Source organism: Micropterus salmoides, unplaced genomic scaffold, assembly GCF_014851395.1.
Source record: "Micropterus salmoides isolate LMB-PRFRI ecotype aquatic unplaced genomic scaffold, ASM1485139v1 Ms_hic_scaffold_1, whole genome shotgun sequence".
In the NCBI taxonomy this organism is placed as follows: Eukaryota; Metazoa; Chordata; class Actinopteri; order Centrarchiformes; family Centrarchidae; genus Micropterus; species Micropterus salmoides.
The window spans coordinates 52054829-52082099 of record NW_024040040.1 but is presented as its reverse complement, the minus strand read 5'-3'; the positions used below and the strand labels follow the sequence as shown (position 1 = coordinate 52082099).

The following is a 27271-nucleotide window of genomic DNA, read 5'->3' as shown; positions in this document are numbered from 1 at the left end:
AATCATATTGATTAATTATTCATTTATTAAATAATTTCAAGCAGGATACCATAAAAATGTGATGATTAAAGACACCAGTCTCTACCCTGATAGTGACTTTTTTTTTTTAATCCACAGACATGTTTTTGCCCAGAATATAGTGATAGAAAACATTAAACTTTCATGAATCACTTACAAAGTCTACGTGTCGTTATTATTATTATTTGTTTTTATTTTATTTTTTTTTACACACACCGGTTATGTTAGCTACTGGATAGATTTGTCATTGACGTCACGTTCTAAAAAAACTAAATAGACAAATTTTATATATTAAATGTTGAAAATCCTTCATGAAATAGCTTCAAATTTACACTCTCCAGCGGCATGTAAAATGTACACAAAGTTACAAAAATCAGTCTCCTGCTACAGTCAGAGGGCCCAAACGGATGAACTTTCTTCTGGACTCTGGGATCTCCATGCTTCTGCAAACCTCTTCTGTTCCGGTCTCCTAAGGCCACACCGCAAATTTATAATCTCATAAATTACAACGGATCTCTTTTTGTGACTTTGTTCTGTCATCCTTGGTGTCAGCTTTTGTTTTTCTCTTTCTCCCCCACCATTTGTCTGTTTGCACACATCTTTATTGCCTGTGTTCCTTCGACTTCACGCCCTGACCTTCTCTCTCTTTTTCTCTCCGAATCTGTCTGCCTTTTTTTTTCTCTCATTGGTTTTTCAGCGAGTTGATGTGAGCGCAGATCTTGAGAGCCGGCCCCAGTTTGATGTTCATGCTGGTCATCAGATGGTCCTCGGTCAGCAGCAGCAGAGCCTGGCCGTCGATCTCCTGCAGCCGGAAAGCCTCCGCCACGTCACTGCAGCCTGAAACGCAAAGACAAAGACAGGGTTAACTCCGCTCTACAGTGTAGAGTTACGTGCATGCACGTCGCGGGTCTATTTCAAGTACCCGGCTATTTAATAACCATAAAAAATTCTTTGTGTGGTTCATCGACGGTGATAAATTATCCGAAAATCCCACGAGGTGTGGACAACTCGGCACAACACCAGTGAAGCTGGGGCTCCGTCTCTTCTGCCACTACACACTTACACGCTACACCGACACATGCGCCCTGACGACCCAGGGTTACCGTTACCATTTTGGATTCTGGCTTCAACTGTGAGATTGACAGTTGAATCAGGCTCCGCCCATCGAAGCATCGAATCTTCGACTATTCGGGGTCAGCCCTGAGAGATGGTAGCAGACTTTAGGAAGAGCCCAGCCCCACCCTGCGTGACCCCACACTGTGGAGTCCTTCTGCTTCCTGGGCACCATCATCTCTCAGGACCTCAACATCACCTCCCTCACCAAGAACACTGCTGTCCATCAGGACCAAAACCTCCAGCCATGGCCTCATCAACAAGGCCCGGGACCGCCACTGACTCTGACTCTCGTATCTCTCAGATGAGTGATTAACAGGTCTGAGTATCGTTTCAAATGTAAAATACCTGAATTTGGGAGGAGCTTTATCTTAATGTAGTGTGATCTTTAAATATGTCGTTTTAAATTTGGGTTTTATTTATTCATTTAAAAAAAGATGTAATTAAAACACTCTTTGCACTTTGCAACACTATTTGGGAATAACACCCGTCTTCCCGATGTTTCCCAGTGATCTCGCTCAGACTGACAGTTGGTGGTTAAAAGTATGCACGTTACCTCACATGGCGGTTCGGTTCAGCGTTTTTGCGAAACACTTAATTGGATGAGGGGCGCAGGAGAAGCTGTGCGCAAGCCCCCCGTCGTCATCATCATCATCATCTGCTGACGATTAAGACACTTGTTTGTTTATATAAATCAAACTGACAATTTTAAGAGACGCTGCCAGTTCCAAAGAAGCTGAACGGCGTCCAGGGCGTGTGAGCAACTTGTTTATATCTTGTGAGTGACACTCGTGGTTAGTGGACGAGTTACCTGGCAGTGTGTGTATGAAGGCAGTTACTTCCTCCACGCTCCACTGGGAGGGGGCGGGTTTGAACGTGGTTGAGGGTGTAGAGGTGGTCAGGGTGGGCGCAGACGCCCTCCTCGCTCTCCGTGCCGCCCGGCGCTCCATCCTGGCTGACATGGCAACAGCAGGGTCTTCCTCCCCGCCATCATCGTCTTCCTCCGCCCCTCCTCTCTCCATGTCCTCCTCCTCCCCCTCTTCTGCCGCCGGCGCCCTCTCCTTTCCCTCCTTCTCTCGCCGACCGGCGCTCCAGAGATCACGAGGCTGCAGAGGAAAGAGGGAGAGAGCGTGACTCGTGGAGGGATGGTGTCCGTTAAGAACGCAGGTGAGTTCATCCTGCATCCTTTTTTAATGCTTGAGCATCCTGAAACGTATGCTTCTTAAAAGTCTTAATAAATGAAGTGTCAATCACAATAATGTAAAAATAAAAATCCTGTCATTAAAATTCCACTTCAGTGAAGTTACAGAAGTATTATCAGCTAAGTATAGGCAAGCTTGTAGCTGCTGGAGCTAGTTTAACTACTTATATACTCATATACAGAAGGCCAATTTAACTGGGGGCCGGGCCCCTAAAACAGTATCACCAGATGAACCTGAGGGGTCGTGAGATGATTAATGGGAGAGAAAAGAAGATAAAACAAAGTCCTGATACATTGATTCTTCAGATGTTTCTCTTATCTTTGCTGTTTTTGTAAAATATATGCTTAGTTATTTTCCACCACTGAATAAACCTGCTTGAATGAAAAATTTCGAAAGCGCCGTGTCTGATGATGCAGTTCCTGCAATGACCACCAGAGGCTGCCTCCAATAAACTTTCAACTGCATTTAAAGTCAATGGAAACGGCAGACAAAATAATCAGGTCCAGGTTTCCACTACACCAGGAAATGTTTACCAGACAGTGTCTCAAGCATTTTATTTATCAAAATAACTGTTTAATTATTTTGTCTGCGCATCTTATTTCACACCTACAGACATGCTGTTTAAAAAGCCTGACAGGGAACTAATTAATCCCTTATTTATTTGTTGTTGGCCGAAACGAGAGAGCTCAAAATAAAACATGCTGGGTCCAAAAATTAATCAAATGTTAGTTTGTAACTGTAGAAGAGATTCTGGCTCATAGAGGAGGATGTTGTGTGAAACCAAAATGTCTGTAAGGCTTCAAAACTTCACCTCCCGAAAGTCCCAGGTGCTCGTTAACACCTGTGCAAGCACACTGACATGTAATCAAGAGGTGGACTATACTGCAGGAGTAGTTTTTTAAGCTTCTGTGGATTCTTTTGACGGCTTTCACATTGTAAAATAACGAGTTATCACTAATAATTGAAACCATCGCAACTGCTGTGAATCCGAGCTCAGCACCGGTCGCCTGTGGAGGAAACTGCAAACTTCCAAGTCCTCAACAGGTGACGGTTTAATGACACACGTAAGCTGAACTGTACCATGCTGTCGTGCTAAAACAAAACTTGCACTTGTTCTTGTCTTGTTTTGTTCTCTCTCGCTTCTGCTTTTTGTTCTGGTCAAAGAATAACCTTTTACACTCTGTCCGCTTCTCACATTCTGTGTTTGATTGTAAATTAAATATGTTTGGACTGTTGGTCGGACAGAATGAGTGAGCTGAAAGCATCGACTTCGACTCTCGCAGACCCACTCGACCTGACCGCTGACCCAAGTGCTCTCAACATAGAGACACAAAGGACATCTCACACTGAAACGTCGAAACCCCACGCTCATTAGAGGTATAAACTTTGGACCCAGTTTATAAGAGACCCGTGGAAAACCTCTCCAAAGATAAAGTGCGTTAGTTTATTGATCCAAAAGGGGACCCGCGGACGCTCAGACTTTGTAGTGTAGCACTGTGTTTTAAACTGGCGGTTAGTTCAGAGCCCCTACCAGTCGCAGCAAAAGAGGTTTCCCAGGGACTGACTCCGCCCTGTTCAGGGCTGGGCGGGGCCTCTCTGAGCGACTGCCTGCACTGAGAGCCCGCAGACGCTTCGTCAGACGCACGTTAAACCTGACAAAGACAGAAAAGGAGAGAGAAAAAAGGTCAGAGCGAAGGAGACAACAAGACATGTGGTGATGTTTCCTTGTTCTGCTGCTTTGATTCACACTCATATCTGTATTTAACACCTGTGTGTTTCTACACACACACCACACACCACATCCTGCTAGCACTTCTGCTGTGAGAGCAACACCCCCCCCCCCTCCAAAAAAACACTGCTGCATTTCAGAAACAGTGTCTTTGGTCACACAGTACAAAAGCTGCTTTTTGCTTTTTGAGCCAATGAAATCAGGTCTCACCCGCGTGCACAGGAAGTGGAGCAGAAGCGCTTGGACCGCATGAAGTTGTGTGCGTGGCCCCTCTTCCCGCAGAACTGGCAGTGCAGCACGGTCCTGTCCCTGTGGGCCGACCCTGCATGTGTGAGACAAACACATTCACGGGCTGCCGTGTTTTTATTTGAGAGCGGTTAGAGCTGCGCACGGCGTTGATCTTTTACTAAAAATACACTGAGCGGAGCTGCGACAGAGAAAAACGTGTTTATGGCTCTCGGTCATTATGTTGTTAGATAGGTTGTAGAAAGAGGAACAACCGGTGAGACTATTTTAAGCCCATTCTTTTTTTCCTCTTGGTGCCACTGGAGTGTCGACACACTGAGAAAACTTGGGCTGCAACTAACTGTTATTTTCATTATTGGTTCATCTACTGATTATTTTGTCTAAACTATATCAGCAAATAGTGAAAACCGCCTGTCTGAACTCTGGTTAACACCTTCAGATCGCTTGTTGTGTCTGAATAACGGTCCAAAAGACACCAGTTTTCTGTCACATGAGACAAAGGAAAGCAACAAATCCTCCACAAACCGAGAAGCTGGAACCAATCGATCATTGTCTCAAATAATCAATTAGTTTTTCATCTAAAAAATGTCAGTTAATTATGAAAAAATGTTGATCAGAAACCAGAAAATATTTAAATTTAAGAAGCTGGAATGAGATAATTTTCTTTAAAAAAATGATGAATCAATTTTCAAAATAGTTGACGACTGATGGTTTTGGATGTTTTAGCCAGTTTACATTATTGATCATCCTTTTCCAATCTTCAGATTTTAGATTGTTCTTCAACCTTCGCAGCAGCTCTACTTTCAGTTTGTCATGAACCTGCAGTTTCTAAACTTGCTCCAGATCAATCACAACGACTATGCCGAATCAATTAGTCGATTATTGAGTTGTCGATCCACAGAAATTGACGCAAAAATGCTGGATCCGGCTTCTCGAATGTGAAGCGCTGCTGCTTTTATCTGTTCCCTCTGATTGGACTGCTGCTCGGGCTGAAATCATCACCCTGCGTTTTTAAAGACCCTCTGGAGAACAGGGCATGTTAGGTTATTCTTTAATCACATATTTGTTACTATTACTTCTATTTGACGATGCATTTTCAGTGTTTTAATGATGATACTGTTCTTTACTTTCCCTGTCTGGTTTCTTTGTATGTTCCTCTGTATGTAACGCGGCTTTCTTTTTGTATAAACCTATGTCACTTGTGTTTCTTTGCAGAACCATTTGTATGTTTTGTGTCGGACCACCTTGAAAACGAGACGGTTCATCCCACCATTAACAAACTTACATATTTACAGTATAATATTTAAAAAACCGAACTAGGTCAAAGGACTCGTACCGTTCCCGGCGTCGTCTGTGTCTCCTCCCTCCTCCACGTCTGAATCGGTGGAGTGCTCAGCTTGTTTCAATGTCTCCGTCACAGGCAACGCCGCTTTCCCATTGGTCCCGTTCACTTCCTGTGGTTTGGCCACCTGCTCTGGGACCAGCAGCGACGAGCGGTTCACCTGCACGATGAAAAGGTACACTTTACACTTTGTAAACCTCCATGTGTGTAAGACGCCAAGAATCTCGTAGAAAATAATTTCAGGGAGGATAATATCTTCTCACAGGAATCGGCGCCGTATTTGCTTTATTCATGAGTCACTCATAGTTAATTTAGATAAAACTCTGCAAAGGACAGAGGAACCCAAGCAAACTAGAAAGCACTTCCTCAAAAGCAGGTTAAAATATCAGCTAAACCAACGTACATTCTGCAGTGCTGCTGAGAAACGTGAGGAGCTGGACGCCAGAAACACTGAAGTTCAGCCGCTTCACGGAGCTAAAACTAAACTCTTGAGCCCTGACAACTCATCACTACAGTGGCTTCATGCTGCTGAAGTTAGATTTACTGTACGGACCTCCAATCTACTCAAACTTCTCATGGAAACTTTATAATCACTACCGCTACTACTTTAAGTGGCGACAGTTACTTCTGCACATTTAGAAAATAGAAAACTACAATCGATTGAATTAAATTCTTATAATTAAACTATATGTATATATTGCTTTTTGCATTTTGACTTGGGAGTGATTTTTATTCTTAATAAATTAGACATTTATTTTACTGGTTTGTGTTGGTCATGTGTGAAATACATCCAGAATACATCAGAGATGCAGCAGCTTTTTTTCTGTACTGGATTTAGTGAAACTTGTCTGATTGTTGTAAATGTAACTTGATTTTCTTGTTTAGATTGATACTCGACTCTTGAGAAATATTTTGTAGCTGTATTGAATGAATTGCTGAATTAAGATACTGAAATCTGTGGCAAGTATCTGCACAGACAGGTCTGTCCCACGCTCCAGTTATTAATGCAGGTCTGGCACAGAGCGCCTGAATAGATAAAGAGAATGATGTCCTCTACAGCTGACAGAATAATCTAACTTTCCAACATTAGCCTGTAGAATATTGACAAAACAAAAATGAATATGAGACATTAATAACTGCTGCTAACATTATAAATCAACATCAGTAATATATTTCTAAAGCCGTCAGTGTGGTGTGAAACGTGTGTGTGTGTGTGTGTGTGCGTACAGGAAACGGTTGCAGCCCCTCCTGGATGACAAATCCCTCCACCAGGTGAGTCAGAACCTGTCGTCCCTCAGGCCACGCCCTCAGCTCCCAGGGGCTGCTCAGCGATTGGCTGAAGCTCTCTGATTCTCTGTCTTCCAACTGGGTGAGGAGCTCCGTCTCGGCCAGGTGCTGCGACTCCCCGACCGTTTTGTCGACGGTCTCCGTCTCATGCTGCGATACGCTGAGGTCGGGCGGGGCGGCGGTCTGAGCCGGGACGAGGGGCGGGGGGTTTTCTGCCGAGGGGGTGATGAAGGGCGAGGAGGGGGGGGACTGAGAGGAGAGGCTGGACAAGGCTGGGAGGAGCAAAGATAGAGATCCGAGTTAGACCAACATGTTAAGTCAGATACACACAGACGCTGTTCTTCACGACTTCACAGAAGATAAATCTTAATGCTACGATCATATTTTAGACAACAGTGCTCTGACAATGCCTCTGTGCACAGAGACAGATCTAAAAAGATCCGGGCTGGTGTGGAAGAAGTCAAAGGGTTAGGTTGTTTACTTCTCCACAGTGAGTTTTACGACCTGCAGGAGATGGCTGAAATATGTTTTCCTGCTGACCCACAGCAGTACGTTCCCAAGCTTCTATTCTGTCTCCGAACTGAGGACACACTGACTTCCATCTACTGCAGATAATACACAGACTGTGTACCTCATACAGCCTCTCTTCAGAAAACCTGAACTATCCCTTTAACTGCTCTGCACAGAGACCTGAACCTCATCTAGCAACTTTTGGGATGAGCTAGACCACAGACCTCAACACCTGGTGGAAAGTCTTCCAACATACTGTCCGCATGCAGATGAGTGACTGTGTCTTTTACAGTACAGTACATAACAACAGTAGAGCCTGATTCGACTGTCAATGTCACAGTCGAAGCTTCGGGGGTGCTCAACTACGAGTTATCTCCCAATAAGTTAATATACAGCCTGTTACAATATACATTTCAACGGTTAATTAATTAAAAAGAAAAATTTAGTAAATGTTTTTAAGGTGCGTGAATAAATCCAAAATTATCCAAAACTATTGTTTATGATCAGAACAAACACTTGATGCCAAACAGCGGACAAAAAATCCTTTTCCAGTCCCTTTTCCTCAACAAAATAAATATTTTAATAGAAAAATTAAGAGCTAATTCATTTATTAACATTTGTTATATTCTGTAAGGTTGCTCTGCAGAATTTACAGATTGTGTGTGTTTTCTTAAAATACTTCGCTGACACATCCTCCTGCTCCCAGACAGCCACACCTTCTCCTTCACTTTCTTGGAGTGCGTCTGAAGGGGGGTGGGGGGGGCGTTATCGGTGGCATTTGAAGTTTTACATCCAATAAAAGTTTGGATGTTGACAAATAAATCAGACAATGCAAAAGCAATTTATTTTTATTCCCAAAGTTATGGTCCTCGAGTCCTGGATGTTCGAGACCGAGACCATCAAAAAGGGGTCTTAAGACCGGTCTTTTCAGACAATTCTGATTGGACGATATAAATCGTTACAGCCCTAAACAGTACTGATACCACAACTGGGCTCCAACGTCCTCCTCTCTCCTACACCATACTGATGTCTTGAACGTGTGGGTCAAAGGTGCACGTGAGTCGGGTCTACAGGTGTGTGGTTGAAGGTACCTGACTGGTTGTCAGAGTGTGTCGACATGTTCTCACAGAAGTCCTCCTGGCTGACAGGCTGGAGGTCCCGATGAGACTCTGGTAGCCTCTGACTTTGGAGGGAGACCTCTGGAGCTGGAGCTGGAGCTGGTGCTGGGACAGACGCTGGGGTTTGCACTGGAACTGGAGCTGAAATGAGACCCGGGACGGGTTTTGCTTCCACGCTGGAGTCTTTAACGGTATCACACTTTGGGATAGGATCTGTGTTCTGGTACTGATGGAGAATCTGACTCGTCAGGTTCTCAGACTGGTCCATAGCGGTCTCGCCTTCCTCTTCCTCCTCCGCTATCTTTTTCTCCTCGCCTCTTTCCGCCCTCTCTCTGTCGCTCTGACCTTCCTCCGTCACTTCCATTTGTTCTTCCTCTCTCCCGGTTTCAACTTCCTGTTCCTTCTGACTGACGAGGCTCACGTCCTTCTCAGTTGAAAGCCGCCGTTTCTCCTCCTTCACCTTCTCTCTTTGGTCATCTCTCTCCACCTTCAGGTCTTTACTAACACTCCCCTCATCTCTGATCGCTTGTCTTAGCCCTCGTCCCCTCTCTCGCTGCTCCTCGCTCTCCTTCGCCTTTCCTTTCTGTGTCAGAGTCTGTGTTTGAGCACCAGCCTGACTCGGAGGGGATGCTGGACTCAGGAGAGACGGAGGTGAGGGCATGGGAGAGGTGGTTTTTGGCGTTGAGGGGTTTAGAGGAATAGGAAGCGCTTCCTCGCTGCTCAAAGTCCTCTTTGATTGGCTGGACAGCTCAGGCGGCTCTACAGCCGGAGGCGCTGACTGCACAGTGTGGGTGAAGGTGCCAGGTTGCGGCTGGCGGCCCGAAGAGAGGGCGATGATTTGCAGCTGCCTCGCCGCAGAAGGCGAGCGCTCGAAGTGGGAAGAAACAGACAGGGGGTTGGTCACAGATAAGGAGCTGTGCTGGGATTGGCCGGTCCCGAGCATAGTTTGAGTTAACGGACAGCTCTTTAGTCCAGCCGGCGGCCTGCTGACGGGAGAAGCGTGACCGGCGGGCGCAGCAGCGATTGGTTGGAGGGTTGAGGTTTGCCTTGGCGACGCCGCTCTGTGACCGTTTGGAGAGTGAAGTCTGGGTCTCAGAGGGACGGCTCGAACTGGAGAGTAAAGAGCTGCGAGGGGGAGAGGAAGAAGGAGAAAACAATTAAATGTGAAGAAACTCGGGATTCAAGCAGCAAACGTTTATGAGCAGAAACCAGCTGCTGGTTTGAATCCCAGCATCAGCTGTTTGTCTGATTTAGGAAACTAAATCCATAAGTTGGTCTGTCCTCCTGCTGAGGTGAACAAGATACTGAACCTCAGATTTTAGTTTTTGAGGCTCACATTGATATTTGAGAATATAAAAGTCTGGTTCGTATATACATAACTCGTCAGACCGTTTCCATTCCCAGAGCGTCAAATAGCTACGCTTTGTCACGTCTTTCAGCGTTTGGTTCCAACGCACATGACATCCTTTCTAATCACTGGGGGGAAACCCCTTTGGTGCCATTCTTCAATGCTAAAAGTACCAAAAAGTCAGAGTAAAGAGGCGGCCGTGGTGGACAGGTTGGCCAAAAACCAGGCCTTCACCCGGGAGACCGGTGCCACGTTTCCGTCTAAACGTCATGCGAATTTTATGCGTATTTTTGAAATGTCGCAAAAAAGAAACAAAAAGTAAATGTGAAATACGTGCGATTCCAGAAGCTGGTTTGAAGCGAATAAACCAGGTCAGTAGTTGATGTTACACATGACTGTAATAAACAAGACGTCTGAAACCAGAAACAAGACCAGTCACATGGACCTGAGGACCACTGACCATCTTAGAAAATCTCAGGAATGTGTTTCAAGCAAGCAAACTGCAATGTCTCTGTGCGTTATGGGAATATCCAGCAAGACAGCTGATCAGACGAGAGTTACAAATTCGCTACGTCAGAACTTGTTCGGAAAAGGTGTTTCCATCTCCCGTTTAGCACATTTACTCTTTTTCGACAAAAAAACACCTCAAGTGAGCGTAAAAACTTTTTTGTGTTTTTCAAAGTTTGCCGTTTCCATCAACCTTTTCTAACCCTAATAAAACGCTGATGGAAACACAGCTACTGTTATTTACCTTACGTTACTTAAATAACGTGAGTAACGTAGTTATTTTAAGCCAAACTCTGATCTTTTCCTAAACCTACCCAATTAGTTTCTGTGCATAACCCTAACCAAAGTGCAATGTTTCATTTCATTTTACAACTTTGTTTTATTTTGAAGGTGTACCTGGGCGTTGCATTGTTATTCTAGCTAACTTGACCACGGAGCCCTACATGTACAAAAACCAAAAAAAACCTCCCACATGCTTTTGACATTTCCACACACTTATTGTCACTTATCTGCCAACATATGTGTGTGCTAATACGGATCCATCTGTAATGAGCAATTACTTTCAACCATACTGACATATTAGTCTGACTCTAAGTACATCCCCTGAGTACTGAAACACAACAGCACGTGTATTTAAAGTACAAGGTTGGCGATATTCTATAATTTTCTTAATGTCAAGAAATTCAATTAAAACAACAAAACCAACAGTGCATGTATCCAGTTCAACACTATAATAATTGCATCAACAAGGCTTTAAATAGTACAAAATAAAAATAATATTTAGATGTCTTGTTCATTTCTTTAACCTTTTAAGTTTCAGTGGGAGCTCAGTACAACCACAGTTCAGGGGCAAGAGACGGATTTACTTACAATTCAATTTTTAATTATCAGTTGATTGTTTTAGTCTTTGCAATGTCAAAGTAGTGTAAGTGTTTTTAAATGTTTTGTCGGTCCGAAACCTCCAAGATATTCTATTTCCGATGATATAAAACCAGTGGTTTAAAACACAGCTACATTTAACTTGTCAACAGGTTGAGACCTGCTCAACTAAGAGCTTCTATGATTGTGTTATTGTAATTTGCCTGAAAGGGAAAATTGTCCAGTTATTTTACTAGAAATAAAGCAACAACAAGGGGAAAAAAGTCTAAAATTAAGCAATTTTGTTTTTCAGAAATACATGTTTCTGTTTTTTCTTCTCTTAGTCATCCAATAACCCCTTTTAGACACCGACCAGGTTTAAAACGTTTGGTGAACCCTTACTGTGTTTATCTGTTACCTAAAGAATACCGTTTCACAGTGGGGTTTTGTGTGACTCACTAAGACTATGGATAATTGCTGCACAAACTGACAAACTAATTATCGCTCGGCTCGTAGCACAACACAAATACCCAGGTGAATATCTGTATTTATAGAGCGCTAGTGGATCGGGTTACCTCACAGGCCAAAGCTTTTCACGTCTATCTTCTGAATCAATAAAACTGAAGCTCATGTATGTTTGTAGGAGCCGTAAATGTGTCTACCTTTTAATAACCGGTTCCTGTCTACGAGAGCGTAGGGACACGTCTCCCTCACTTTGCAGAAAGTTTTACCATTTAACTTTGACTGAGTGACTCTAAACAGTTTTCTATTTAAAAAAATAAATGTATTATTCCCTTTTTCTAAAAGCAAACCTGCAACTTTCCCAGCCTGGTTAGATTTCAGCGGTTCACCCAATGTCAATATAAAACCTAAATTAAACACTGAGACGCCCACAGTGATATCACACCCAGTGTTGGTTAACCTTCTGGGACTTACTTGGAGGCGGGACGGAGAGGTGGCGGTTGGGCGTGGTCGGGCTCTCCGTTGCCGTGGTGCTGGGCTGCGGTCGCGGCCTGAGAGGGGGGAAGAGGGGGGCGTGAGGGCGAGAGAGGGGAGGCGGGGCTGAGGAGGGGGGTTTAAGGCGCAGGGAGGGCGGGATGGTGAGGGCCCCGGGGAGAGGGGGCCTCAGGGTGAGACTCTGGAGCTGGAAAGGAGAAGGGAGACAGAAAGAAAGATGTTCAGTTAGATCTCACACACGTCTTTTACTCTCGGGCTCCGATTCAAGGTGTTCGAGAAGTGACTGTTCGCTGGACCCCTCCCCCCAAACAGAGACTGCGTTTAGCTTACGTGGTACTGTAAGGTTGTACAACATGAATACGATAGGAACATTTTCTAAGAGAAGTTACTGCTCAGAGCCAAGGAGGAGCATGTTATTGCCCGCTGATTAGAGTCATGCTAGCAGTTTCCCTCCGTTTCCAGTCTTTATGCTAAGCTATGCTAAACGGCTGCGAGCTGTAGCTTCACATTCAGCAGACAGACACGAGAGTGGTATAAATCTTCTCATCTAACTCTCCTCCAGAAATCAAATAGAAAGCAAAGGTTTAACATTTTGGGACGGTGTTTTGTACAAAGTCATGGTGGTAATTAGATTAATTAGCTACAGCTGATAAAGTCTGTTAGTGACAGTTGTCAGTCTCTCTGGAAAGGGGAAGGAGCTTCTGTCAAGGACCCATTGTTTCAAAAACTATTCATGAATTTCAGTTGTAAACGTGTGTTATCACAGTGAACTGTCACTGAGGGGGGCGGGAGTTGGCGAACAGTCGATTGATATTCATATTCATTCATGCACGTACACAAAAAGTTGGATTTGCTCGGCTGCTCACCTGAGCGGAGGCAGGGTTAGAGGAAGGGGGAGAGGAGGAGGAGGAGGAGGAGGAGGAAGAAGAGGAAGCAGAGGACAGGGCAGGTCGCATGGCAGACGTAAGGATCAGCTGCAGGAAGAAAAGGGAGAGAATAAACAGAGGAGGAAACACGAAGAGGAGAGCAGGGATTACAGCACAGCGCAACCACATTCCAGCACTGAAGATGCATGTTTGTGTGTGAGACCAACTCTGAATCATATCCTCTTTCTTAATCTCTTCCTCAGCTTCTCGGCACAATTTACTGACACTGTGAAAACAAAAACAGTTCGTCTTCCTCTGTTCTTAAGCGTCTTATTGTTCAGACCTAGCATTTATTTTTTTACAGTAGCATCCACGATCAGTGACTTTTTTGGGGTTTTGACATTACTTGAAGTTCAAACAGATCTATAGGCCACGCTTTCTGCATATTGTTTGTAAGGTTTTATGTAGGGAAGGTCGAAAAAGGAGTGAGATTTGTGGCAACATTTATGTCCTGGTGACTGTCAATTTGGTGCAAAGCTGCAAAGTCATAATTGAATAAAACTGATGAGAATACTGAATAGTTATAAGATTATTAAATCAGTTGCTTTCTTATTGGTCAGGTTTTCACAGGATTAAATAAAAAAAAAACATTCCTCTCTGGTTACTTCACTTACTCCTATCATCAAAATATTAATATATTTCTTTGTTCTAGTTTAACTTGATTTCCTCTTTTTAATCCTGAAACTATGCATAAAAAGGTGTATTTTCGTCTTGTCCTTCTGTGATCATCATTACACCAATTATTTTCAATGTGGTAAATCTCAAGCAGTTTATCCTGAGACACAGCACATTTAAATAACATCATTATTATTATTATTATTATACATTGATGTTCAACTGCTAACGTATGCTCAGATGTTTCTGGCCTGCTGCTGAAACCCCGAGCTTTAAAAGCGGATGTGAAACATGTTTTCATGCAGAAAGCCTAAAGCATCTGTATTTCCCACATAACCTGAATGCATCGCCACTCTGACCTTTGCACCCATTGCTACTATCTCATTTGAATACTGGTAATTTGTGCTGCTGCTGCAAGCAGCAAACCAGATTAGACAGAGAAATGTATGTAAATGTGGGTTCGTGTGTGTATCCGTGTTTACCATCTGGGCTCTAAGCAGCACCTGGTCTTGTCCAGACCCTTTGAGACCTTTCCCTAGGAGCAATGTCTGCTGGGATACCCTCTGCCTGACAGGGGACGGGCTCTGATTGGCTCGCACAAGACCAGGTGTGCCCACAGGATGAGTCTGTGATACCTGGAACAAAAGGGGGGAGAGGAGAGCTTCAGAGCAGGAACGTCTTCTTGTTACATTTCCTAGGAAAGCAGGACAGTGATGTGTGTGTGTGTGTGTGTGTGTGTGTGTGTGTGTGTGTGTGTGTGTGTGTGTGTGTGTGTGTAGTCTCTGTGTATAAAGGGTGGAAACCAAAAGAGTAAACAATTGAAAAAGTTCTGTATGATGTTAAACTGTCTGTAAAAAGAAACGTGGCATTACACGTTTAAAGTTGGTCTTTTTCTTCAAAAGTTAAAACTCATTTAGTTTCCAGAGCTCCCAGGTTGTTTACAGCCCATAAATATAACAGCAAACGTCACACCGCCCCTGGCCTTTGACGTAACTAAGATAGCATCTAGGCAAAGCAAGCCACTTTTATTTACATAGCACTTCTCATGACAAACAGGACACAAATCTGTCAGGACTCAAACATCGGCATTTTTTTCAGTTGTTACACAGTAACACACATCGCACAACTCTTCTCCATGTTTCTTTCGGCCGTCTTTACCTTCATCAGGGCGGAGACGGGGGTGGTTTACTTACATATAGTTCACCAATCAGTCATGTGACTTTTCAAACACTTAAAATACAAAACCGGTAAACAGCTTCAGTTCAGCTGTACATGTTGCCGACCAGCTTGGCAACATGGACTGGAGCGAGAGTTTCAGAGCGGTGAGTTATTAATCTGTAACAAAAGGATCTTTCATCCATAAAGTTTTAACTGAGCTCTGTCTCTACATCACAGGAACAACTTTATGTCCACTGACTGCCTGGAGGGTAGCTGGTGTTTGGAAGGGAGAGGAGAGCTGTGTGCTGCAGCTCACTGTTTTTACACCGGTGTTTTTGAGGGCGTGTAGATTTAGCCGCTTGGCGAGCGTTATGACGTGTTTTCTTGTGCTGGACTACAAACGAGCTGCTTTCAGGCAGTTCAGAGCAGAGTTTTCTGTGGGAGATGGGAACTCCCTTTGAGGTGGACTTTGCAAACCTATTACATTTACATTTACATTTTCTCATTTGGCAGACGCTTTTATCCCAAGCGACTTACATTTCAGTAACAACATACAAGCATCAACAGAGCATCAAATACAGCCCGAGATCTACAACTGACAATACATACTAGTAAGAGCAGCAATAAATACTAGCAAGAGCTAATAGCACATTTCGCATCAATGGGGTTGATACCTAGGGAAAGAAGTAAGAGTTAACAAAAAGTGTAATCAACCCAGGATCATTGTAGGGGACAGAAGAAGAAGAGCACAGGAAGTGCATGTTAGAGGTTAGGAGTTAGAGGTGTTATAAGAGGAAGTGTTCTCGGAAGAGATGAGTTTTCAAGAGCTTCTTGAAGTTAGAGTGGGACGCCCGTGTGGTAGCTCGTTCCACCATCGTGGTGTCACAGATGAGAACAGCCGGGACTGGGATTGCTTTGTGTGAAGGGACGACAGAGCGAGGCGGCGTTCGTTGGAGGAGCGTAGCGGCTGAGAAGGAACGTAAGTTTGTATTATGGAGTTTAGGTAGATGGTGCAGACCCAGTAGTCACTCTGTATGCAGCATTAGTGACTTGAATTTGATTCTGGAGGCCACGGGGAGCCAGTGGAGGTCACTGAGTAATGGAGTGACATGAGTCCTTTTGGGCTGATCAAAAACCAGTCGGGCTGCTGTGTTCTGAACCATTTGTGAGGGTTTCACCGCACAAGCTGGGAGACCTGCTAGGAGGGCATTGCAATAGTCGATGCGAGAGGTAACCATGGCCTGTACCAGAAGCTGGGTGGCATACTGAGTGAGGTAGCGCCTGATTTTCCTTATGTTGTATAGAGCAAAGCGGCACGACCGAGAGACAGCAGCAACATGGTCTGAAAAGGACAGCTGGTCATCAATCATGACACCCAAGTTTCTCACCACCCTGGTTGGAGTGATGGTTGCGGAGTCAATTTGTAGTTTGATGTTATGGTGGATAGATTGCTTGGCTGGAATGACCAAGAGTTCAGTCTTAGAGAGGTTTAGTTGAAGGGGACGAGCCTTCATCCATGCAGATATGTCTGATAGACGGTCCGTGATCCGCGTTATTACATGCACAAAACAGATATATAACTCAATAAAGGAGAGGGAAAAAGACAAAAAGCATAATATGACATTGAAGCTCACTCTGGTCTGCACCTCGCTGTGTCAGAAACAGGTGCAATTTAAAGGAATACTTCACTGATAACTTGTTTCACTTGTTTGAGTATCAAATACTGTGTAGGGTAGACAGCTGGCTCTGAAACACTGCAAACAACATCTTTAAGTGAATTGCTGATGCTCAAAACATCCATATTTTCAGGGGAGCATCTCTTCAATCACATACAAAAAAGCTTGTACAGCACCCGTTTCTACCTCTTATTTTCCACAAGGGCCCTCTCTCTTTAACTAGAGATAAAACACACGTAGCAAAGTCTTTACATCCGTGTACACACTGTGTTTGTTTGTGTGTGTATTTACATATGTATGCTCACCGTTCAGCTATACGTTTCTTTCTTCACAAAAACAACTAAGCTTAGGATGTGACACGTAGACAATGAACGGAAACTGAGAGGAAACCATAACTGTCAACTACACACTTTAAATACATAAGAACTCTTTAATGTATGTTGAACTTATTTTTACATTAGATGAACGCTGGAAACTCTGAGATGCTTTTAATGTGTTTAAGCTTCTGGATTAGCGCACACTTTGAAAGGTCAACAGGATTAAGGTCCACATAATCTGAATTTGGAGCGCGGTGGCGAGGTTTGTAGGGCTGGGTATGATTTAAACCTGGGACTGTGTGATGGTCGTAGAGTGAGCAAAAAGATAAAACCTCTGACGAGACATTTAATGCCAGTTTTTTGGTACTTGACTTATTTTTGATATCCGATACCCAGCGAAAACCATCGATCTCGCCGCAGAGAGAATCCAGCACAGAGCTTCTGTCACCGCGTCTGTACAGAGCGCTAAAGAGAAAATAAATGTTCCACGTCATCTGCGATGTTGAGTGCAGTTTAAAGTTTAAAGAGAAGAGCTGTGGTTTGGCTTTGCTCTGATCAAACTCCCCCTCAACCCGTCTCACTTAGGATACTACAAAAAGCTTTTCAACAGCTCACTGAGACCAGCTCTCTATCGCAGGTTCATAACACACACTGATACTATGCAGTGTGTAAAATATACAGTAGTTTAAACCTGGTTAGTCTGCAGCCAGGGCCTGGGTTTGGTTTGATTTATAGATACAGTAGATAAATAAATAAATGGAGACCAAAATAATGGCAGTATAACAAAAAACAAATGTAAATCTCTGTATCATTGTTGCTCTAACACTTTTTAAAATCCTTTTAGTCTCTGACTGTTTAAAATAAAACTAATCTTTTTTTTTCAGCCCTAAGTAATGTCTGCACGTCAGCCTTTCGTAGCCTTAGAGGCAAAACATAGGGCCAAACAGTATGCAAAGCACTCCCTGCACCTTGCTGCTGCTCCTTAACCTTGTTGCTTTGAGCTCACAGTAATTAACTGCAGGCAACTCAGACGATCAACGTTTCTATCAACTCAGATGTTCTCTCGTCTGCTCTCTAGGGCTGCAACTAACCATTATTTTCATATATAAGTTTTCCAGTGCACAAAGTGACGTCTTCAATTTGCTTCTTTTGTCCAAACAACAGTCCACAAACCCAAAGACTCCATTCACTCTCATAAATGACCAAGAATAGCAGCAATTCCTTACATTTAAGAACATTTTTGCTTAAAGAAATGACTATTAATGCGATTAATTGATTATCAAAATAGCTTCGATCATTGCAGCTCTACTGGACAGTGAGAGAACAAAATATACAGGAAATATTAAAAGTGAGAGGGACAGAAAAGTTGTTGCTTCCAAATAAAGGTGGTTTTTCACAGCAGATATTTTAATTCGTCACAGCAGGAAACGCACAGGTGAAACCAATGAAGTGTATCAGTCAGCAGGCATGAACACTACCAGGACTAGATCACCTGAACTGAATATCATTTGAATGCATGTTTTCAATTACATCTGTGTGATTTTTCAGTTATAACCCAGCCAAGTTTGTAAACTCTGGGATGTGACTAACACGTTTTGTCCCTTAGCTCAACGTACCACTGTGCATTACACCTGTGCTTACACTGCAGCAGCTCTGAACATCTGGTGTTTGTGTTGAACTGACTTTCTGAGGAAACGTTTCCACAGAGCACAAAATATCACTCAGGAAAAACTACAGAGACACAAAAACTGGAACTGAATCTTTCCCTGACGGTGTTGTTGGAGCTGAAGTAATCTCAGAAAAACCCTACATTCTTTACTTAGTGCAGCAAAAATAACAAAATATAAGCAAGTAACGGAGTGTAATACAGTTTTGGGGCTACCGTTAGACGAACAAATAGATGTTGTGCACGGTAATGTCTGTCCTCGTCTTTGTTCATGTCTCATGTATGCTGTTTTAACACTATTGCAAATCAAATTTCCCCCGGTGGGACAATAAAGATTGAATTGAATTAATGAAGCACATTCTCACTCTCAACTCGTCACATATGGACGCTTGGTCAAGATCCCTTGGTGACGCTTTTTAACACCCTGCGTTCCCCTTTAGCATCGTTCTTGGACGTGTAGGGCGCCGTGATCAAGTTAGCAACAATAAATGTGCAACGTTCGGATACATTTTCAAAATAAAACTATTACTTAACGTTGTCAAACGTCACATCTGGTTCGGTTTAGGCAACAAGACTGCTTGGTTAGGTTTAGGAAAAATAAATTCGAGGGCAATTAAACAAGAAATATTCAAGGTGAAACGAAGATAGAAATATAATCATACACTTGACATAATGACACTTACAGTTTTTTGTTGTTTAGGACGCCGGAGGAATGAAATTAAAGGATTAATTTGACAACTAAAGTGTAAAAGGAAGTTGCTGCACCTGGCAAAGAAAAAGTCCAGCACCTAACGTCCTGTAAAACAAGCGTGTGTCCTTTTTGTTTTTTTATACGGATTAAACAAATGAGATATGAGACGTGTTCATTTGTGAGTTTTAGGGGAGCTGGTGTGTGTTAGCGTTTAAGAAAGCCAGGCTAGCTGTTACCCTCTGTTTCCAGTCTTTATGCTAAGCTAAGCTAACTGTCTGCTTCATATTCAACACACAGTTTGTCTCACAGCGTGTCTCCTCTAGTTATATTCAGCTTGTGTGTGTGCATCCGTTACCTGTCTGCCAGGTGGACTGGCTGGTGTGTGAAAGGGCGTGATTGGTGTGGAGGTCGGCGTGGATACAGGCCTCATGTTCCCGTTGGTCAGGCTGGTGGTGGTCTTGGTTGACACGGTGGTGCTGCTGCTGTGTGTTGCAGAAGAAGAAGAAGAAGAAGAGAAGAGGGGCAAGATGGTGCTGGCTACAACAGGAGAGGAAGAAGAAGAGGAGGAGGAAGGAGGAGGAGGAGAGAGAAGAGAGGAAGAGGTGGAGGTTTGTGTGGTAGGAGGTGTTTTGGAGACGCCCGTAGGGGAGGGAAGAATCGGACGAGAGTACGTGCGAAGGGTGGGGGTTGCAGTCTGGGTGAGTTTAGGGGGAGCGGGGATAAGGATGTGGGGAGATGGAGCGCCAGCTGTTGCCGCCGCCATCTTCGGGCCATGGGCTGCAGAGATGGAGGGAGCAGGGGTGAGAGGGGGAGGAGGGGAAGAGGTGGTGGGCGTCAGCGTGGGCGCAGGGGAGTCCAGGAGCATGGGGTTGGGGGTGAGCCGAGGAGGGGAGGGGGTCGTTTGGGTGGAGGACTCGGGCGCGGCGGTGGAAGTCTGAGGACTGGTTCCATTGGTGGCCTCTCCGTGATCTGATTGGCTCTGTCGAACCAGCTCCCTGTCCATCCTTCAACACTTTAGCACACTGTAACAGACGGAGAGATGATTAAAGCGTCAAATCAGTAAAGATGCAGGTTTCTTCTTCGTACGTTTTAAAGTGGCTGTAATCCTTGATCTGCAGCTCCCCCCAAGAGATTTTAGTGACTTTCTCTTGGTCTTTGTTTATCTGTCCAGCTACAACTTTACTGTTCTGGTTCACTGTCAGCGCCCTCAGAGCGCCGTTTAGCGAACATGAACACGGCGGAGCATCTAGCAGCTACAGAGCCAGATATTTCCCTCACAGAGCAAACAGAGAGACTCACATTCAACAGGAGACACAAACACGGCTTCATCTTAGGGCCCATGGTGCTCAATACAAGATGACAATAATCACGTTACAGGACACAAACATGTAACTACACTAGACAAGACAAGAAAAAGGGACAGATATATTAAGGTGGAGTGAACGTGGCTTGGCTGGAGCGTTGTAAAGTGCGAAGTTCAACACGTATCTGCCTCTATACTAACAGCAGCAGCAGCAGCAGAGGTCAGTAATAATGCTATGCAATGCTAGCTATATTTATATGAAGTTACATTAAATTACTAGTGCCTAGAAATTTCCACCCTTGAGGTGATGCATCGTGACGCACTGAGATATCAAATCCAATCGAATCGTTGACCTGATAATTGGAATCGAATCATTAGACCAGTGGAGATGCAACGTCTGAACCATCATGTTGCTCTGTAGCTGCCGGAAGTGAAAAGAAGCAGCTGTTTGCTAACAAGTTCACAGTTTCAACTTGTTTCTCCTGCCCCCAAGAAGCAGTTCTGGGGATGGAGGGTGTCTTATCCTGTACAGATTATAAAGCCCTTTGAGGCAAATTTGTAATCTTGGGCTATTTAAGACAGTTTACTTATAGTCAATATTAGAGTCCAGTTAGTTGGCCTGGCCCACACCAGCTGATTTATGACCGGCCGACGTCAGGGCCACGGCTACGACTGAAGATACTGAGGTCATGTCCTCGTAGCATGTAGCCTTGTGACTCCCTCCATCACTTTGTGTGTGCACAGACTACAGAGTCTGTCTGTAGGCAGCATTATGCAGAGTTTATGCAACGTGGAGCCTCTAAAAAAGGAAGAAATAACATGTCTCACATTAAGGCTGGATGATAAGGACAAGAATGTTATCACGATAAAAAGTTGCATATCTGTCGATAATTATCACGATAAGTTTCAAATCGTTATTTCTTTCGGGTTTAATAAAGGCAAAGTTGAAGAAACCTGATGGTTAATTGTGGTTTAAACTCTTCTTTATGGTCAAAACTTGAGGCCAAACAGTGAATCACATCACAAATCTGAGGCAGAACATTCAAAACAATTATGATAAAAACTCTGTTAACAAATATGCATGAGAAAAGTTAAGTAAAAGCTTTTTTCAGTCCTTTTTCTTTAAAAAACACAGATTTATTTCCAAAATTAAGTCCTAATTCTGTGATTTAAGTGAAAAAATCAAACATTCATTGAATATTTACTGAACATTTGTTATATTGTAATTGAAAAAAATAATATTGCGATAATCACTGTTATTGTTTTATTGTCCAGCCCTATCTCACACATACAGCCGGCTGTAACTCGCCATCTTTAAATCGTAACTCTTAACCTCACCGATCATCTTCAGTTATCTCTCCTTCATCAGGGCGTGAGAACCAGAGCAACTCTCTAAGTGCTTAAACACTAACGGAGATTCTTGAAGCCAATGCATTGTGCCAAACTGAATGCACGTTCTCTGCTTTGCACTCAGTAACACACTTAAACACTAAAACCTAAACATTGGTCTCTATTTTGCTACAGTATTTTGCCAATTGGCGTTCCACAGTGACACGTGTGAAAACACTTTTAGATAATTAAAACACTGCATGTGATGTGGCTGAAATCTCATGGCCAAGCGCACAAAGTAGCCCACAAGTTTTTATTTTCTTCTACTGAACTTTTGTTCACGTTTGTTTTTCCCCACTCGCTAACACACTGAAAGTGAATGCTTAGACCAAAGCATGAAAACGTTACCTTTTGTGACCATGCTTTACACACAGGCAACAATTGCTTTGCACTTTGCAATCAATTATGCAACACATAAGAATTAAAACTTCTGCAGTTATTGGGAAAACCCAAAATGCAAATCACACACTTTAAGACACTTCAGGTAAGCTGCCCCCTTTACTCCCCAGTTCTCAATCCGACTGAGGAACTCCTTTCGGCTTGGCGTTGGATAGTAAATGCCCAGACATTCAGGTGGAGTCACGGTTGGATACGACACGTAAGACAGGGAGGACGTCGCTTGTGTGGATGCGGTGATGTGGCCGACTCTAATCGAAGGCGTGATCCATATCCATCTCTTACACAACTATGTTTCTCAGGGTTGTTTTTTTTTTTGTTGCTGTGAGTTTACAAAAGTATTGATTACTGTACCTTAATTCTGCAAAGGTAAAACATATTTAAGGCTTTTTGAGTTTATTTAAATGTGAGTAGATTTACTGTAGGAGGCCTGTGTGAGAAAATAAAAGACAGCTGTGTGTTGAATGAAGTTCATCAGTGTGTTGTTATTTAAATGAGCAATATATCATCAAAAAAGGCCCTTTTGCAAAAGAAGTATTAGGTTTTGATTGCATAAGTTTGACATAGAAGTAAGATGTTTATTTCCGAGTGTTGGGTCTGAGTTTTGACACAATCGGCCAAATTTTTCGTATTTGTGTTTTAGCAATCGGGAAGAAAACATTTTGAGAAAAAAAAAAAAAACCTTTTCCCCTTATTTGTATTGATAGTGCGGTACGTTTAGAAAGCACATCCACACTTCACACATTTGCACATCTGTGTGTGTTTTACTTTACTACATACTTTAGCTGCAGCTGCTTTTCCCTACACACAGAAAAAGCTGGTGTTTTTTCACGTGTGTCCTGTTTGTGTGTCCTGTATTGATGCATAAACAAAATTTTTGAAGTTTTGCAAGACCTGTTTGCTTTTGCAAGAGATGTATAATGTTTAGCTTATTGTTGTGTAAGGTTTTGTGGTTAGTGTGTAAAGAAAATAACCATAATTTTCAGAAATTGTGCCTAAGCAATAAAAAAAAAACTGACTTGAAAATTAGTTGCTCATCAGTATTAAGTGGCAGAAATGTAAGATTCCTATTGGTTTCACCACCTTGATTAATAAAGCCTGGTATATGTGAAAAGCAGTTGTGTGGCGGGAAATAAACCAGTAACTCTGCATTTTATGTGTCTGTAATATCCTGATATTTCTTCAGAAGTGTCCTGTAAAGATCTGAGTCACTAATTCTCAAGAAAGTAGAGACAAAGAGACCATTTAGTTGGTTGGGAAACTTAAATAAATAAACGAGCAGTTAACGATCAAAAAGCCAAATAATTAAAACATTTAGGGACTTTAGAGGGCGGAGAGTTTTTCCACATCCGCACCAGCCAAAACCAGACAGATGTAACTAAAACAAACATTTTTATCTTAACGTTGTTCAGGATAAACTCTCCACGCGTGTTTTCAGTGTGACGGTGAAGTGTTGAATGTGTTGAACAATCCCTGCAGTTTGTTTTGACTGTCACATGATTATCACGTGACAGTCGCCCTTTGTCTGAAACATTTATCAGAGCGGCTCCTGATGTTGAAGGTAAATGGTAGACCACAACACTGGCGGTGCCTTCACCGGCTGTTGCAGACTGACTGACACACGACACCGTTACTATCAACTGTTGCCGCATGTTTTGGATTGGAGCCATGGCGGCAGTTAATGTGAGCCACCACTGCAAACACAACTGAGAGTCTGCTGCACATTACTGAGTTTACAAAGATGTCAGGCTACGTTTGGCTCCTGACGTCACTGCAGTGATCTGAATATTATAGTTTCATTGTGTATTTTTGTCTTCTTGCACTACTATAATTTATTTTAAAGCTGCAACAAACAATGACTGAATTTAATGACAGATTAACCGATTAGTCACTTATAAAGTACCAAACGTTCTCGGAGTCCAGCTTCTCAAATCTGTGATGATTTTCTTTTGTTATGTCATTTATGTGCTCAAACTGAACATCTTGACAAAACATCACTTTCAGCTCAGTGAAATTGCATTTTATAGACCAAACGATTAGTTGATTAATCGGGAAAACAATCAACAGCACAGGAAGACATTTTACGAGTTAGTTTAACTCCAAGTTGAAGTTTGCTTTTGTTTCCACTCACAAGTTTATAAAGTTGCTTTTTTTAGTTGATTGAACTTTTCAAAACTTGTTTCAACTTCATACTATGAGTTAAAACAAATATTTTACTTTATCAATGCAAGAAAATCTTCTTCTAACTAGTCTAACTCACATACATTTCTGCATTATTACAATCCAGCTCACAGTTTCAAGTTTTAAAAAAACTACATTTATAATACTTTCCATTTAATGTTTAGAGGACTTGAATCCCAAATTAGTTTAAATTTGCATAAAGCAGGTAACCACTCCAATGGTGGAACTAGTCCTTTCTTGCTGACCACAAAAGTGTCTATTTTAGTTGGAATTTAAATACATGATTGATCTGCAGTGTGTAATCAGTAGGAATGAGCGAGAATAACACCGTCTGTATATCTGGTTAACAAATTAAATTGCCTGCAGCCATATACGGAAATGGGCGGGACTTAGTCGGGACATGGGCGGGACTTAAACTGGACATGGGCGGGACTAACTGAAAGTTAGTTATTTAAGCCTTAAATTGGTTGATCAGAAATTGCTATATTTATTTGAAAGCTTTTTACAGAACAGCCTCAGAATTGAGTTTCAGAGCAACATTTCTGATTACAATAATTAGTAATATAGTTCCTATTTTATATTTTATTAGAAAACAGATATTGACACATTTTACTCTGATGATACTCTAAAGTATCTGTACCGGATCCTCCTTTAATCCTAATAATTAGTTGATTTTGTCAATGTTTCACCTTTGCCATGGTTTAAAGAAACAAACTCAAATGACGCAGCAACTAGGCGATATTTTTCTCTCTTGCTCACATCCACGCACACCCGCTTTTTTTTCACCTGAAAAACACCCAAGTTCAATCTACGCACACACATCTGACAAAAGTGTCAAATAGTCAACACGATATATTGATGCAAGTTCAACTTTAAAAAAGACCTTATACAGTTGAGAACTCTTGAGTTAAAAAGAAGAATAAGTGGACATTACTCAATGGGGGTGTAGTGATTCACAGTGAGATCAATTAACAATTAAAAGAATCGTGAGTTGAAATCTAGTTTTGTCTGACCAACAATCTAAAACCCAAAGTCTACAGTCACGAAAGATGAAAACAATCAGAATTTCCTCACATGGTGGAACCAGTGAAAATGATTAATAGCCAAATGGTCGCCAAATGATTTACCTAATCTTTAAGATAAGGTGATGAGCTAATTAAAATGTTTATAGGTTTAGTCTCGTCATAATCAACAGAAGAAGGAGTTTTGGAGCCCAGGGCCCCCAGTGAGTAAGTTATCTCCACACTTGCTACAGATGGGTGCCAATCTGGGCGACAGTCTTATCAAAAGGGGGGTTTCTGGTTTAAACGGGGGCTCAGTCTGCAGCCTGAACTCAGGAAATTCACGCACCATCACCACGCAAGCAGGTGCCGCTCCGCGCACAGCGGGCAGATGCTGACATCTGGCCCGCAGCCTATTAGCCGTGCACGTCAGCGTGACTTTATTCTGACAGGAAGGCGATGACACTGACGAGTCACATTGCACTTCGGTGACAGTTAGGCCGGAGATCATGCATGTGACTATCAAAAAAAAAAAAGAAAGATGGAGACAGGCCTGCACAGTGGAGAAGTCTCACGATAATAACATTGTGGGAAATTGTCATATCCACGTTTTGCGTAAAGCTCTTCGCTCACCTACCCCCTGAATACGGCGTCGTCCTGCAGGTTATCCCCGGTGTCGTCCATCCGAGGGTGACCGCATGTTTATAAAGTCTGTTGCTGTTATCTGATGAACGGGTCTGGGCTTTTTTAGCAGGGTCGACAGGCTGAAATGGGCGTGTGTGAAGCCTCACTTCCTCGTCTGACAGCGCAGGGGCTGTTGAAGTGCGCGTCACCCTCCCCCCAGACAATAATTTCACCAGCCTCACGTCTGATTATCCGCCTGTAGCCCCTGCAGAAGAGGCAAGAAACGCGAAGTTGCAATGCAAAGCAGGCCCGTTTATGATAATGCATGGGCTCGTGTGTGTGTGTGTGTGTGTGTGTGTGTGTGTGTCGCACTTTGATTAGGGTTTCATCACATCCCGATCTTTTCCCGCGGAGCAGTCCGTAAATCCAGCCCCCAGAGGAGGGGATGTGTTGCCCGCCGTCCTCCGGTGTACCACCACCGTCACACCTGCCGGGTCTGTGGTGGGAATCAGCCCGGCTCGGGGCCACCGTGTAGCGGCTGCGAGGGCCCTGGTTAGTCCGCTGGTGGAGAAATGCAGTGGAAGGCAGTTTTCATAGGAGGGCAGGGAGAGACAGCACCACTCAGAGCTCAGGAGGACCGCGAAGACTCATGTAGGCCTGCACAACAGGCTGCTGCAAACCGGTTTCACATTAGTCCTTCAAACGGACTCGCTCCATAAAACTACTAGTACTTATTTATTAGTTACTAGTAACTATTCCCGTTTAACTAGTAACAACTAGTACTTTATTTATTAGTTACTAGTAACTATTCCCGTTTAACTAGTAACAACTAGTACTTATTTATTAGTTACTAGTAACTATTCCCGTTTAACTAGTAACAACTAGTACTTTATTTATTAGTTACTAGTAACTATTCCCGTTTAACTAGTAACAACTAGTACTTTATTTATTAGTTACAAGTAACTATTCCCGTTTAACTAGTAACAACTAGTACTTTATTTATTAGTTACTAGTAACTATTCCCGTTTAACTAGTAACAACTAGTACTTATTTATTAGTTACTAGTAACTATTCCCGTTTAACTAGTAACAAC

General features: G+C 43.0%; 1 protein-coding gene and 1 pseudogene across 3 annotated transcripts; one reads left to right on the top strand and one right to left on the bottom strand.

Annotated features, from left to right (window-relative positions):
* The window catches only part of LOC119896614, an 858889-nt pseudogene that overhangs the window by 583895 nt on the left and 247723 nt on the right, over positions 1-27271 (top strand).
* Positions 91-26747, bottom strand: LOC119896576 (polyhomeotic-like protein 3). Of its 3 annotated transcripts, none has more exons than XM_038710071.1 (13): positions 26551-26747; positions 26188-26443; positions 19640-20306; positions 14259-14411; positions 13102-13209; positions 12215-12422; positions 8539-9690; positions 6878-7209; positions 5645-5810; positions 4273-4384; positions 3865-3985; positions 1943-2237; positions 91-855 (listed from the first exon to the last, which is right to left on the bottom strand). In XM_038710071.1, exons 3-13 carry the CDS (start codon positions 20285-20287, stop codon positions 701-703), a joined length of 3450 nt encoding a protein of 1149 aa, XP_038565999.1. In that variant the 5' UTR covers positions 20288-20306; positions 26188-26443; positions 26551-26747; the 3' UTR covers positions 91-700. The 3 variants fall into 3 exon arrangements, with proteins under 3 accessions (XP_038565999.1, XP_038565996.1, XP_038566006.1); XM_038710068.1 differs by having other exon boundaries at positions 93-855; positions 26192-26443; positions 26551-26746; XM_038710078.1 differs by lacking the exon at positions 13102-13209 and having other exon boundaries at positions 93-855; positions 26192-26443; positions 26551-26745.